General features: G+C 54.8%; 1 protein-coding gene across 2 annotated transcripts; it reads left to right on the plus strand.

Moving 5' to 3' along the window:
* The first annotated feature begins 5,099 nt into the window (after positions 1-5,099).
* TMEM37 (transmembrane protein 37) lies at positions 5,100-12,565 on the plus strand. Of its 2 annotated transcripts, none has more exons than XM_047722588.1 (2): positions 5,100-5,296; positions 10,394-12,565. In XM_047722588.1, exons 1-2 carry the CDS (start codon positions 5,276-5,278, stop codon positions 10,964-10,966), a joined length of 594 nt encoding a protein of 197 aa, XP_047578544.1. In that variant the 5' UTR covers positions 5,100-5,275; the 3' UTR covers positions 10,967-12,565. The 2 variants fall into 2 exon arrangements, with proteins under 2 accessions (XP_047578544.1, XP_047578545.1); XM_047722589.1 differs by lacking the exon at positions 5,100-5,296 and adding an exon at positions 5,342-5,481.
* Positions 12,566-12,707: the final 142 nt, after the last annotated feature.

The following is a 12,707-nucleotide window of genomic DNA, read 5'->3' on the forward strand; positions in this document are numbered from 1 at the left end:
GTCTCCCTTATCACTCCTTCCAGATCCTTTGACCCAGCCAGTTTTTCTTGTAAACATCAAATCTAATAACCTGGGCAGATGGGTGTTTCCCGGGCTTCCCCAGAGCTTAGGCAAAGCCCTGTCTACACTACTTAATTTCCCCTCCATTCCTGCAGTCTAATCTTGATTTCTGAACACTTTGATCTCGATGGGGTGCCCTGATTAGGGAAGAACCCTGCCTTTTTCTCAGGGCTGGGCTGGCAGTCTGCTCTATGCGACTTCTGAATGTACTAGGCTAATAGGGACCATCCCCAAGAGACCGGCTGCCTCAGAGTATCCCAACAAGTCCGGTGTCCCCGTCTGAAAAGAAGGTGCTAGAAGTGTCCCCAGCATGGGTATGAAGTCTGCCTGGAAATCTTTGGGTCCCTGTGCCCTGGGGGCCTCCCATCTCAAGGAAGGACTTGCTTCAGAAAGCAGAGACCCCCTCAGAAAGGTCACCTTCACAGACCGGTGGCATCACAACGTGGAGAAAATTGTTGGCTCAACTGCCTTTAAAACACACTTTTGGGTATGTATTCTTTATAGAATGTTCTAAGGACGAAAATGCCTCAGAGGAATTTAAATCTGAGCTCCTTATTGGTATGGTTATTTTGAGACATTATAGGTATATTATAGGATAAAGCAAACGATTCTGTTAAACTGGTTAGGAGACAAGAATTTTAGCCTGAGAGGACATTTTAAAAATCAAAGAAGTTAAGTAACCCTCTGGAATCTTAATGTTGAATTGAAAATATCAGCATAAGCTTAAAATTTTCCTTGAAATAAAAAAAAAAAAGAAAGGTCATCCTCAGAGGTCCCATTGACATCAGTCCCTGCCACCTTCAACATGTATGTGCCTCTGTGTGTGTGCGTGCGGTTCCTGCTTCATCCTTACACCTGCGGCCTGCCTGGGAGGAAGAAGAGACAGAGGCGAGCCCCGTGGTCCCCAGCCACACTAGAATGTGGTAAACAAGGTCTGTGTGTCGCAATCATGGAGCCTGTGACAGGGAGGTCAGAATGCAGGGCTGGAGTGCACAGCCTAGGAAGCAAAGGGCAAGGAGGAGGCCTGGTGCGGAAGGGACAGGGACTGGCCCAGAGGAAGGGAGCTGGGAGAAGAGGAAGACCCCGTGGGTGGAAAGCGGGACCCTGGGGAGGAGGCACGGAGGGGAGAATGGAGAGGGGAGAGGCAGAGGGTGATGCTGTTCTGTCTCCAAGGCCAGAAAGCAGGTAAGAGTTGGAGAGGTCCAAGTACAAGGCAAGGGGCAGACTGGGTTAGTGAACCACTTTCAAGCTGCTCAGTGAACCACGGAGCTCAGGACTGACTCCATGAGTGCCTTCCAGGTCACTGGAGGGTCTGCCTCTCTTGCCCCTTAGACCCCAGCCCAACCCCTCAAAGGAGACAACTCCAGGGCAGAGATCTCCTTCTGCAGGCTGACACTCCCAAACAGGAGGGCTGGAGCCCTGTCTCCCCTCTAAGCATCCCTGGTCCCTGGGGTCGGGGACACTGGGAGGTCTAGACCACAGGACCTCGGGCACTGGTTTGCCAGACAGTCTTTAGGGCACTTCACAACAGTTGCCTCCTGTGACCCTCATGACACCAGGAGGCGTAGTTTCCCCATCTGACATCAAAGAGGGGCTTCCAGAGGGGAAGTAATCGGCCCAGAAGGCATCTGAAGCCTGGTCCACCGCTCAGTGCACTCTGAACTTTACTGAGGGTCCCTGTTTTTAGGACTGGCATGCAGCAGTGAGAGACAATCCCGGGTCTCAGGGGGCTTCTGGTATTTTAGAGGGGAAGACAGAAAATCCAAGAAGCAAATAGAGAAATTGAGCTAATGACAAAGAGCATACAAAGGTCGTGGAGAGGGGCAAGCATGTGGGGGGTGGGAGGCTGCTACTTAGGCTGGGAAGTCAAGCGAGGCCTGGGCCCAGCTGACGTCCCTGCCCAGTAGACACCCTAGAAGCAGGGAAGTGGGAAGGCCTCCCGCACAGAGAGAACCCAGTGAGCACGGAAGCCCTGAGACCAGGCAAGGCAAGGGAAGTAGGCAGGGATCAGATAACTCCAGCCTCATGGGCTTTGGGAAAAGGGGCTAGGAAGCTGCAAGAAGGAATAGAAGAGGTGGGGAGTGGGGCAGGGAGACCGAGCAGGAGGCTGGTCCACAGACATCGTGGGCTCAAAGATGATGGGGCCCATGGTAGAGAGGATGGATTGGATCCAGGGTGTGAGGGACTATGGGGATGGACAATGTGGCCTGAATTGGGGATGCCAGGGAGGGAGCAGAAAAAAAAGGGGAAGCAGAATTTGACCCTAAACCCAAGCATTTTACCACTGACAGAGACTTTGTCTTTTTCTCCCTTGTCCCTCATTGGCCAGAACAGTGGTGGGTACATGGTAGGTATTCAACCAACTCATCCATGTACTCAGCGAATATTTATTGAGCACTTACTATATGCCTGGCTCTGTTCTAGGCACCAGGGATATACCAGTGTGCATGGCAAAGTCCTTGGCCCCTTGGAGCTTATGCTATAGAGGGAAAGGGGATGTGTGTGTGTGTGTGTGTGTGTGTGTGTGTGTGTGTGTGTGTTTTGTGTGTGTGTGTGATTGGTGACTAGAGGTTTTAGATGTGGTGGTCACGGTAATCTTCCCTGACAAGGTCATCTCTAAGCCTAGACCTCAAAAGAGTGGTGAGTCAGGGAGCCTTACAGGTGTTTATTTTGAGGAAGTACATTTCAAACGAATTTTTTTTAAATGATTTTATTTATTTGACAGAGATAGCGAGAGAAGGAACACAAGCAGGGGGAGTGGGAGAGGGAGAGGCTGGTTTCCCACTGAGCAGGGAGCCTAATGCAGGGCTCGATGCCAGGACCCTGGGAACATGACCTGAGCCCAAGGCAGACATGCTCAAGGACTGAGCCACCCAGGCACCCCACGAAGTACATTTCAGACAGAAAGCAACAAGTACAAAGGCCCAGAGGTGGGGGAGTGCTTGTTGACTGACCAGTAGATCTGTTGTTGATTTATTAATCAGTACCTGTGTCTCTGCCTTAGAAGTCTCTGAGAACAATGCTTCGGTCTTTTTCTCCAAACAAGAGTGGTCAGAAGGGTGGAATGGGAGTCACTTCCTTCCTTTCCTTATGCCATCCCTCTTTTTCCAACACCAGCCCAGCCTAGAAGCAGAGAATTGGGAGGGACAGGTATTGAAGCTGTCACACTGCCTGGAGGAAAGACAGAGAAAGTCAAGGAACAGGGCTAGTTCTGTGCTGTCCCCATGCTATTTCTGCTTTTAATTCCTGGGGGACCCACCCCATCACCCCACCCCTCATCTCTGCCCCTGCTATAGCACCCCATGGCATGGGGAACTCCTTGCCCCTCCAGATGGTCATCTCCTGGAGAGTTATTTGCCTCTCTCACCATCTCAGCAGGAATTAAGGATACCCCAAGGGGGTGCTGTGCGCCCACTTGGCCCCAAGCCCGGGGCACCAAGATAAACTCAGGGATTCTAGAATGCAAAGGACCAGCCCAGGTGACCAGCTCCCAGACTTGATGCCTGGTTCTTAGCACAAACTCCACCCAGACTCCTGGCTGTGCCCCGGCCTTCCTATGACAGTAAAATGACAGTCACTTCCTCCTTATGATTTCTAAGCCGTTTCTCTTCTCTAGCAATCTTGCTGATGAGGCATGTTCTAAATTCCACTGATTCAAGACTTTCTGTTCTTACCAAGGAAGCATAACAGGCAATGTATCCCCAAACACGCCTGACCACACATGGAATCTTAGAAGGCGTGCGAACACACGCGGTGGGGGACGGGTCAGCCATCCTGACAGTTCTTCCTGATTTTGAGTACAGGCACTCCCCTCTGGGTCGAGTGAAATTCTTCAGGCCCCAGAAACCCCAGAAAGTCCCTTCCATAGAGCATCCTAGGGCTCTGGAAAGGGAACCCCAACAGGGCCAGGTCCTCTTTTCCTGTGTGAGGCCCTTCTCTAGAGCCCAGGACTTCGAAGGAAGGAGAGCCTGGCTTCTGGGGGCTGCAAGTGGAGGAGAAGGCAGGTGAGAGCCAGGGAGGGAAGGCCTCCCCTCAAGCAGAGAGGGGCCCACCTGGCTGGGTCTGGCCAGTTGCCCTTTGCTTAGCTCAATGATTCTCCTTTCATGGCTCCCAGACCAGGAGGAGCCACAGCCCCCTGTTGGAAACAGACACACACACACACACACACACACACACACACACACACACACACACACACGGTGGGGTCTTGCCCTCCACCTACTCCATCAGAAATTTGTGGGTGGGGCCCAGCAATCTGAGTTTTAATAAGTACCACCCCCCCCCCACCCCCCCACCCCCGCCGCCGAGCCGACCAGTGATTTTGGTGCATCAGCGTGGAAAGAAGTGAAACCCGGACTGGGATGGGCAATTATGTCCAGTCCTGGCTCTCCGCTGGACTTCAACCTGCGAGGCTTTGAGTGACTTTTGTTTTGTCCTGTTCGCCTTTTCAGTGGTCCCTGGGGCCAGGAAGTAGCCAGTTTGTATATCCCCCTTTGGGGGAGACAAAACCGATGCAAGGACTGCCCCCAGAAAGTTCCACTACGTTTATACTTACTGCGGGCCTCAGAAGACCCCGACTTTTCACAGATATTTTATTTATTGACCCTGCCTCAGAGACGTTACACAAGCAGCCCAAGGCCACACAGCGGGTGACGAAGGCAGCAGAGCCCAGGCGCTGACCTCGCCTCTCTGGACCTTACCGCCCCCTCCGGACAAGCTGGGACTGGAACCGGCTCCTATGGCGCCGGCCTGGCCCTCCCTTGAGGAATCAGAGCCCCAGGAGTAGTCGCCCCGCTAGGTTCAGGAGCAAGGAAGTTAACTCCCGGCGTCGAAGTCAGCCGGGTCAGCTCTCCCGCGAGTGCGGGATCCTCCTCCCTCAGACTGGGGCGGTGGGGGTGGGGTGGGAGGGGGGACCCTAGCCGGCTCAGGCCTGGTCCGCGCCCCCTAGTCTGGAGCCCTCCCTCCCCTCCCCGCCCCTGCCCGGGGGCTCCTCCGGGCCGCCAGCGCTGACTCAGCGTAAACCGAGCCGCAAAGGGCGGCGGGGCCAGACGCGCCCGCCCCGGGCTCCAGTGCTACGCTTTGATTGCCCGGTCCCTCTCCCCCGCCCTCCAGCCTCCCTGCTCCGCCCCCGGGGAGAGGTCCGGACCCAAAGCAGCGGCGGCCGTGGAGCGGCTGGAGGGCGCGAGGAGGAGCGCGCGACCGAGTACGGCGCAGCATGACTGCCATCGCCGTGCAGGTAACCCCGGGGACCTGGCGGGGCGCTGAGCCGGCTGCCCCCGAGCGCCCCGGGGCTCTGCCCCACCGGGAGGCCGGAGGGGACTTTGCGCAGAGCACCAGACCCAGCCGCGCGGGAGGACGGGGGTGCCGGGAGTGCCCCGTAGTGCCAGCGCTCTGTTGCGAGCTGGCGGGGCTCGGAGGAAGGTGGGCCGGAAGCAACCTGGGGCCCCCGCCCTGCCCCCCCTCCATCCCCCCAGCCCAGTGCTACTCCTGCGCGAGGTCTCCTGCGGTCCCGCAAGCCCCCGTGGCTCCCAAGCTTCTTGGAGTGGATTTTTCTGCTTCTCTTTGGGGTCACCAATAACCGTGGTGAGGCTCACTAGAGCCTTTTTAAGAGGGAGGGGTGCGTCTGGGGTGGAGGAATGGGCACAGTCCGCTTGCAAAGTGAGGCAAGTCTTATGTAACGTGAGGCTGCGTCTCCGGAGAAGCGGGAACTTTCTTGGGCAGGGGCTAGAAAGCCCACCTCCCAGACGCGTCTCGGGTGCTGGCGCGGGGACGCACTCTCTGGTGCGCGCGGATACTTTATTAATAGAGAAGGCTGTAGCGAGGGGAGGTACCCGCATCCCTGAAGGTTTGATTTCTCAGGCTGATGAAAGGTGGTTTTGTTTGCTGAGAACCTACCCGTTCCTGCCCCCTTCCTCGGGCGCGCTGCTGTCCAAAGGCAACTCAGTGGCGGGACCTGGGCTACCCTGAGAGCGAACTTCTCCGCCGAGGCATTTCACCAGCTCGCCCCGTCCCGAGTCTTCAGGCGTGTCTTCAGGCGGGACCATCCTAACGATGGGAGAGGCTCGTTGACTTTTCATGCAGATGCCCAAAGCCCCGCACCCCAACACTGACTCTGGTAGATGCTGTTCTGCCCAGTTTATAGACAAAATAACTGAGGCTCAGAGGTGAAGTAGCCAGCCCACTGCAGCCGGCTAAGCGACATAATCGAGATTCAAAGCAGGAATTCTTGGCTCCGAATCCTACTTGCCCTTTCTGCTTTTTACTAGCAGGAGAAACCCTACCCACCAGTCACCCCCCGCCCCCAAACCCCATCTAGCCAGGACACAGCAGCCAGTGTCCTGGTGAGAGAGAGCAAGTGCTTCCTCTTTGTTCTGGATCAGAACCTTGAGTCTTCAGGGGGGAGCGTCTGGGACAGGCCCTGGGGAGAAGGGGACCCGCAGCGAAGGTTGGGACCGGGTGTGGTTTCTTCCCTCCGGTAGCCCCGCCGTCCACCGCGGACAGAGACTTGTAAACAAGGATTTAGAAGACCTGTGAGGAAATGAGTGCTAAATTAAGAGGTGCAGAATGGGCTGGCTGGATTAACAGGGTGGGGCTTTGTGTGCTGGGCCCCGAGGGGCCAGAAGACTGGTAGCCACTGAGGGACCTCCTTAGTGCATGGAGAGACAGGGAGGGCCATGGGTAGGGTGGCACGCAGCACAGGCTGCCCTGCAGGGTGGGCGCACTGGGCGCTGTCCCTTGCAGACGCTGACTGTGGCTGCTCTTTTCCGAGCCCCTTAAAGCTGTGCCAGGGGCTGTTTTTAGCTCTTGCGATAATTTCTTCCTGCCCTACCCAGAGGAATACCGCTGTATCTTCCTTTATGGTAAGAAAACCCCCGAGAGAGGGGATGCATGCATGCCAGAGCACAGACAGCAAAAAGCAGGCTCGATGGGGCTGTGCAGCCAAGTCTTTAGGAAGCTGGCTAAGAAGTTTCTGGTTAATAATGGTAGGGGCTTGACCTGGGCCTGTACAGAGTGGGCGTGTAAGGGGGTGGGGGGAGAGGTTGTTGAGGATGTGAGCAGGGCCTCTGGGGTTGAGGGGAGCTGGTGGGGTCCTGGGGTATAGAGAGGAAAAGAAGACCTTGCCATTGGACTCGGTGGTGCAGGAATATCGAGTGACCCTGTCCTGAACATAGAATCATTCGGGTTTAGAGATGGAAAAGACAAACACATTTTTTCACAGAGGAAAAGAGATTTAAGTGCCTTGGCCAAGGTCCCACCGCTGGAGGTCGGCAGAGCAGGGGCAGCTCTAGACAGCCTTGATTCCCTCTTCGTCCATTGGCCCTCAGCTGAGCACACTGCTGCGAGCTGCCCTCCGGGAGGAGCTTTCAGGCCCTGGGTCACTGCAAGTCTGAAGAGCTGCGTGTGGGGCAGGACGGAATGAAAACTCCAATATGCATTCTTCTTGTTGCTCGTATTATCAGAGGTCCCCAAGTACCTTTATGTACGTGATCTCATTTAATCCTTGGGAGTTTTCTTGGTGATCAGAGAGTTTACAAGAAGGCCTGCACTGAGGTGGGAGGGGAAAGAGATGAAATGACCGGAGCTGTTTTCTCTTTGATCCCAGTGTGGTGTCTGAAGGGTTGGAGACTAAAGTCCAGTCTGTGCCCAAGGCAGGTGGGGCTGAGCGGGGTACAGAACATACCTGTTCTCTGGGTCCTGGGATCTGTGTTTCGTGACTTGATTGGGGTCTTGCATCTGGGGCTTTCCCATCTCCCGACTTTACCAATCGACTTTCTAGGGGCCTCTCCTAACCCAGCCAGGTAACTTCCTGGCACTTGGTCTCCTGCGGGGGTCGCCAACTCCATTTTGTAGATGAGACACCCGAGGGCCAGAGAGGCTCAGAGAAACACTATGGACAAACCCAAGAACAAACACCTTTAATGGTTTGTAGACACAGAAGTTTCAACATTTCCTTCGTCTGTTTCTTAGCAGAAAAGCCGTTTAATTTGGTTTTGTTGTTGTTGTTGTTTTCTGATGAAATCCAGCACAGACTCCTAGGCTCCCAGTGTCTCCAGCAGATAAGAAGGGCCTGTTGTGGTTGAAGTAGGGAAGCAGGCCTAGCTGGCCCACTCAACGTCCTCTGCCCCCGTTTCAGCCCCCTGGAAGCCACTTAGGAAGCAAGGGGTCCGCATTTGAGAACCACAGCCGACTCCACTGGAGTGTTCTTTATAACATCCCAGGCTGCCCTTGTCTGGGGGTGTGAGTTGGGCCCCTGACCCTGCTTTGGGCATCCCTCTGCACTGTCTACTCCTCTTCCTCACCAGTCGTACTGAGCCCCTAACACAAAGGCCCCCATCACTGTGTGTTGGGTCACTATGGGTTGGCCGGACGCATCCCACGTTTTGCAGGCAGCCGTAACAGGTTTTTTTTACCGTGATTTAGGTGAGTGATGTTGGGGAGGTCATCTGACCTCTGCGTGACATAGTTTCCCTCCTTACACACCCCCGGTGGAGCTCCCTACTCAACCAGTCTCACAGGTTTGAGTAAAATAGGGCCCTGCTTTGGTAGAAGTGATGAAAGCAAACCAGGTCCTTATTCTTTTATCCCTCGGGCTGAAATTTAGCAGTGACTCTTGCTCGGGTGGGCAGGTTAGCCACCGACCTGATGTTCCTGCTGGGGCTGTGACAGCAAGAGTCTCCTTGGAGCATGGCTTTGCTTTCTGTTACCACCGATTGCTTCTGGAAGCCTCCATTCACACATGGTATAGGGAGCACACTGTACGTAGTCCCTGTCCGGTTTCCCCATGCATGACTCCCCGCTTTGCTTGCCTCCCAGACTGGGCTGTCGCCTGGGTTGCTTCCATATATGCTGTAAAGGGGGGTAACTTTATGACTGGGCAGGAGACTCATTGAGAGGGACCTTCAGATGGCGGAGACAGTGGTGGCGATGACTGTTCATTCATCCTGAGGCTCCACTCAAAAGCTCACTGAATGCCCAGGTCAGGCTCTGCGCCATGGACCAGGGATGCCTAACTGGGGGGCCCTACCCTCTTGGAGAGCACAGTGTCTGCATGCAACAGGCAATATATAATCAGTACAAGTCAGAAGGGAGTGGATGACTGGTGGTCAGAACAGTGAAGAAGACAGAGCCCCTGACAGGAAGAGACCTGGTTTGGGTGGGGTTGGGGAGGCAGGAAAGCTCTCTGTGAGGAAGGCACATTTCCACAGAGACGCGAAGACTGGAGAAAAGGAAGTAGCCTGGAGAAGAACCTTTGAGGTGGAGGGGCCAGTAGGTCTGAGGAACAAAGTTCTAGGCTTTGTCTTTCGGTCTGGGTCTTTGGGTCTGTCTTTGGGTCTGCTACGTCTGAGCAAAGGGGCCAGGAAGAGTGTGCTGGGGGGAGAAGTGGGAGAGGGAGGCAGGGCAGAAGGAGCAGGAGTGGGCAGTGGTAAGGAGTTTGACTCTTTGCAGTATTTTTCTTCTTTTGCTTTCTGGTTGGGGATGGAACCCATACCTGGTGGTGTCCCAGGGCTGTGAGATAAGGGACACCTCACTGGATGCCTGGCCCAGTTTGCCAGAAGGGAGGGGCAGGTGCTCCCTTCAGGGCTGGAAAGAGCCTCAGCGGCCTTTCCACGCCGAGAAGCTACTAGACAGACATACTGATTGACAAACTCTGGGTGGGGTTCAGGTTCAGGCTGGACAAGACCGGAGGGCAAAGTGCAAACATCATTTTCAGTACTGAGGAAAACAAGGTAATAACATGGAGTCTGGTACGTGCAGAACCAGCTGGGTGGAGATTAGGGTAAAACTGAAGTGTACTGTGAAGTCCTGGGAGAGGGGGAATGTAGCTTGTATTAGCATGCTAATTAAAAAAAATACTAATAATCCGGTGCTCAGATTCTTGCTTTGTGTACAAAGAAACCCAGGGGGTACTGCAAATTCAAGGTCACACTAGCCTGGCCTGACAAGTTTACTGAATTCAGAACTGACTAGGATCTGCCAACCTGCTAGTCAATGGAATTTGGGTCTCTTATTTGTGGAGATCATTAAAGAAAGGTCAGGGAACTTTTCATGCCTGATGAATAGTTGGGACATTCGGTGCTTCTAGGTCTTGAATGGAGGACAGGGAGCAGGTGGAATTGGGGAAAGGCTCCCTAAGGAGGTGGGTCTGTGCTGAAAGGTAAGGAGGAGGGGGACAGAAGCTACTTGCAAAGGTTGGCATTCTGGGCCTTGAAGGCGACTACAGCAGAAATTAAGGCTTTGGGAAGCTGGGGGCATGGACAAGGGTTTTTCCTGAAGAGGTTGGAGGGGTGGAGCAGGGCCCTCTCCCTGACATGCCCTCCGTGATGTCTTCCAGGCCCAGAGGCTGCTGGCCCAGAGGAGGCCCCAGCGGCCCTTCTTGGAATCCTTCATCCGGGCCCTCATCATTGTCTGCACTGCCCTGGCCTTGGTCCTCTCCTCCGTCTCCATCTGCGATGGCCACTGGCTGCTGGATGGAGACCACCTCTTCGGGCTCTGGCACTTCTGCACTTCCTCCAACCAGACGGGGACACATTGTCTCAGAGACCTGAGTCAGGCGCATGTGCCTGGGCTGGCCATGGGCATGGTCGTGGCCCGCAGCGTGGGCGCCTTGGCCGTGGTGGCTGCCATTTTGGGCCTAGAGCTCCTCATGGTGTCCCAGGTGTGTGAAGACCTCCACTCACGGCGCAAGTGGGCCATGGGCTCTGTCGTCCTCCTCATTTCCTTCATCCTCTCCTCCGGGGGCCTCCTGAGTTTCGTGATTCTCCTCTGGAACCATGTCACACTCACTGGCTTCACCCTGATGTTCTGGTGCGAGTTCACGGCCTCCTTCCTCTTCTTTCTGAATGCCATCAGTGGCCTGCACTTAAGCAGCATCACCCACCCCTGGGGCCAACCAAGGAAATTTTAGGCCCCCCTCCTAAATCTGAGGACTTTGGTTTCTGCAAGAAAGTATGGTCAAGATGGGACTTTTCCAACATGAGACCTCCGGTGGGGGTGAGGGGGAGGGGCGGGAGGGTGGGGCAATCACCTTGAAACTGCTGTCTCTCAGCCAATAACCTTCCGGGTGGTTGGCCAGAATCAGCCCAGCGGCCTTTGCAGCTGGCCTACGGGGCCAGAGGCCAGGTCCGTGCTTCAGTGCCCCCAACTGCCTGGGCTTAGCCAAGTTAGTAGGATGTTGGTTTTAGAAGAAGTAACACGTTTTAAAAAAACCTTTTTTTGAATCCTTCTTCCCAGGATGGGAATAGATTTGCAAGCATCATGGGAACTGGTACCTGGGCTGGCTGCAGAGCTAAGTGTGGCCCCTACTTGTTTCGTTGACTCTGTGCCGGGATACGGGCTCTGGGGTCTCCTGGGGTTGCCCAGAGTGGATCATTCCTCCAGCGAAGTGTATCTAGGCAGTGCCTCAGACTTTTCTTCCACCAGCTCAAAGGGCCTTATGGGCACATTTCCCTGCTGTAGCTTCGGTCATGGCAGGGATGCAGAATTCAGGATTCCCTCGATTTCTTGCATATGCTGGGTTTTCAAACCATTTGATGCGATTTGAACCCTGCCCTTCTGGTGGGGGGCAGGGGGTGCATAATCCTTGAACAACTGGAGCTTCCAGCAGCCAGCTATCCCGTCTGGGAATCCTGCCCGAGCCCTTCAGCAAGCTTCCCAGGACGGCCCTCTAGCTTTCCAATACTTCCATAGCCTCCTCCGGAGGCAAGGGTGTGTGCGTGTCTGGCTTTGATAAGGGCCAAGACGGCATCAGGTACCATTTTTGATTGCAGAGCACATTTCCAAAGAGCACATATCTGGGCCTGCTGAACTCCAGGGGGGCCAAGGGGTCTTGGCAGGCCTTGAGTAATGATTAACAGCCGTCCTGGGGATGAGCGAGGGTGAAGGGGACCAGGGACCAGTGGAGATTTCCATCCTCGCCCTCAGATGTGCATTTCTGGGTAACCAGTTGCCCCCTTTCCAGTGTCTTTTTTCTGCCCCTGGAGCTGGGGTTTCTGCCCTCAGCCATTTCATTCCACACTGGTTCCTTCCTCATGCACCGGATCTGCTCTGGTGGCTGCTCCTACCATGGATTTTTGGTCTCTGCCCCGCCTTGGTCCCTGAAGGTTCCCCTTCCTGGGCTGGTGCTCCTGTCTGTCTCTTGGGGGTTTTTAAAAAACTTTGATTCCTAAGTGTATATGGAGTCCATGGAAATCACTGTAGAAAGGCGTCATGGGCCAACCTGTTTTTCAGAGAGCGGAACTCATCAACCAGATGCGCTGGGTTCTCTGCCCTGGGAAATAAGCACCTGACTTTTCCTTCCAGGAGTGTTCACCAAGCGCAAAGGGGTGAGCTTCTTGTCTCTGCGGTGGGGAGGTGCAGAGGTGGGAAGCCAAGGCCCTACGTGGGACGGCACTTGTCCACAGTCACCCACCAGCAAGATGCCTTCTCTGTGTTGAGGCTTCTGTCCAGAATGCTTTCCCCACCGAACACTGGGAGGCTTTGTTTTATAAAAGGGTTCAAATGTTCAGTTCACTTTCATCCTTAACATGGTGGGGAGGGAGTGCTCACAGTCAAAAGAACTGAGATCCAGAGAGTAAAGTGGAGGAAGATCTCCATAAGACAGGGAGACAGGCCCCTGTCCCCCGCCCAGGAGTGAAGAGACAGATGGA

This window comes from Lutra lutra, chromosome 3 (genome assembly GCF_902655055.1).
Source record: "Lutra lutra chromosome 3, mLutLut1.2, whole genome shotgun sequence".
In the NCBI taxonomy this organism is placed as follows: Eukaryota; Metazoa; Chordata; class Mammalia; order Carnivora; family Mustelidae; genus Lutra; species Lutra lutra.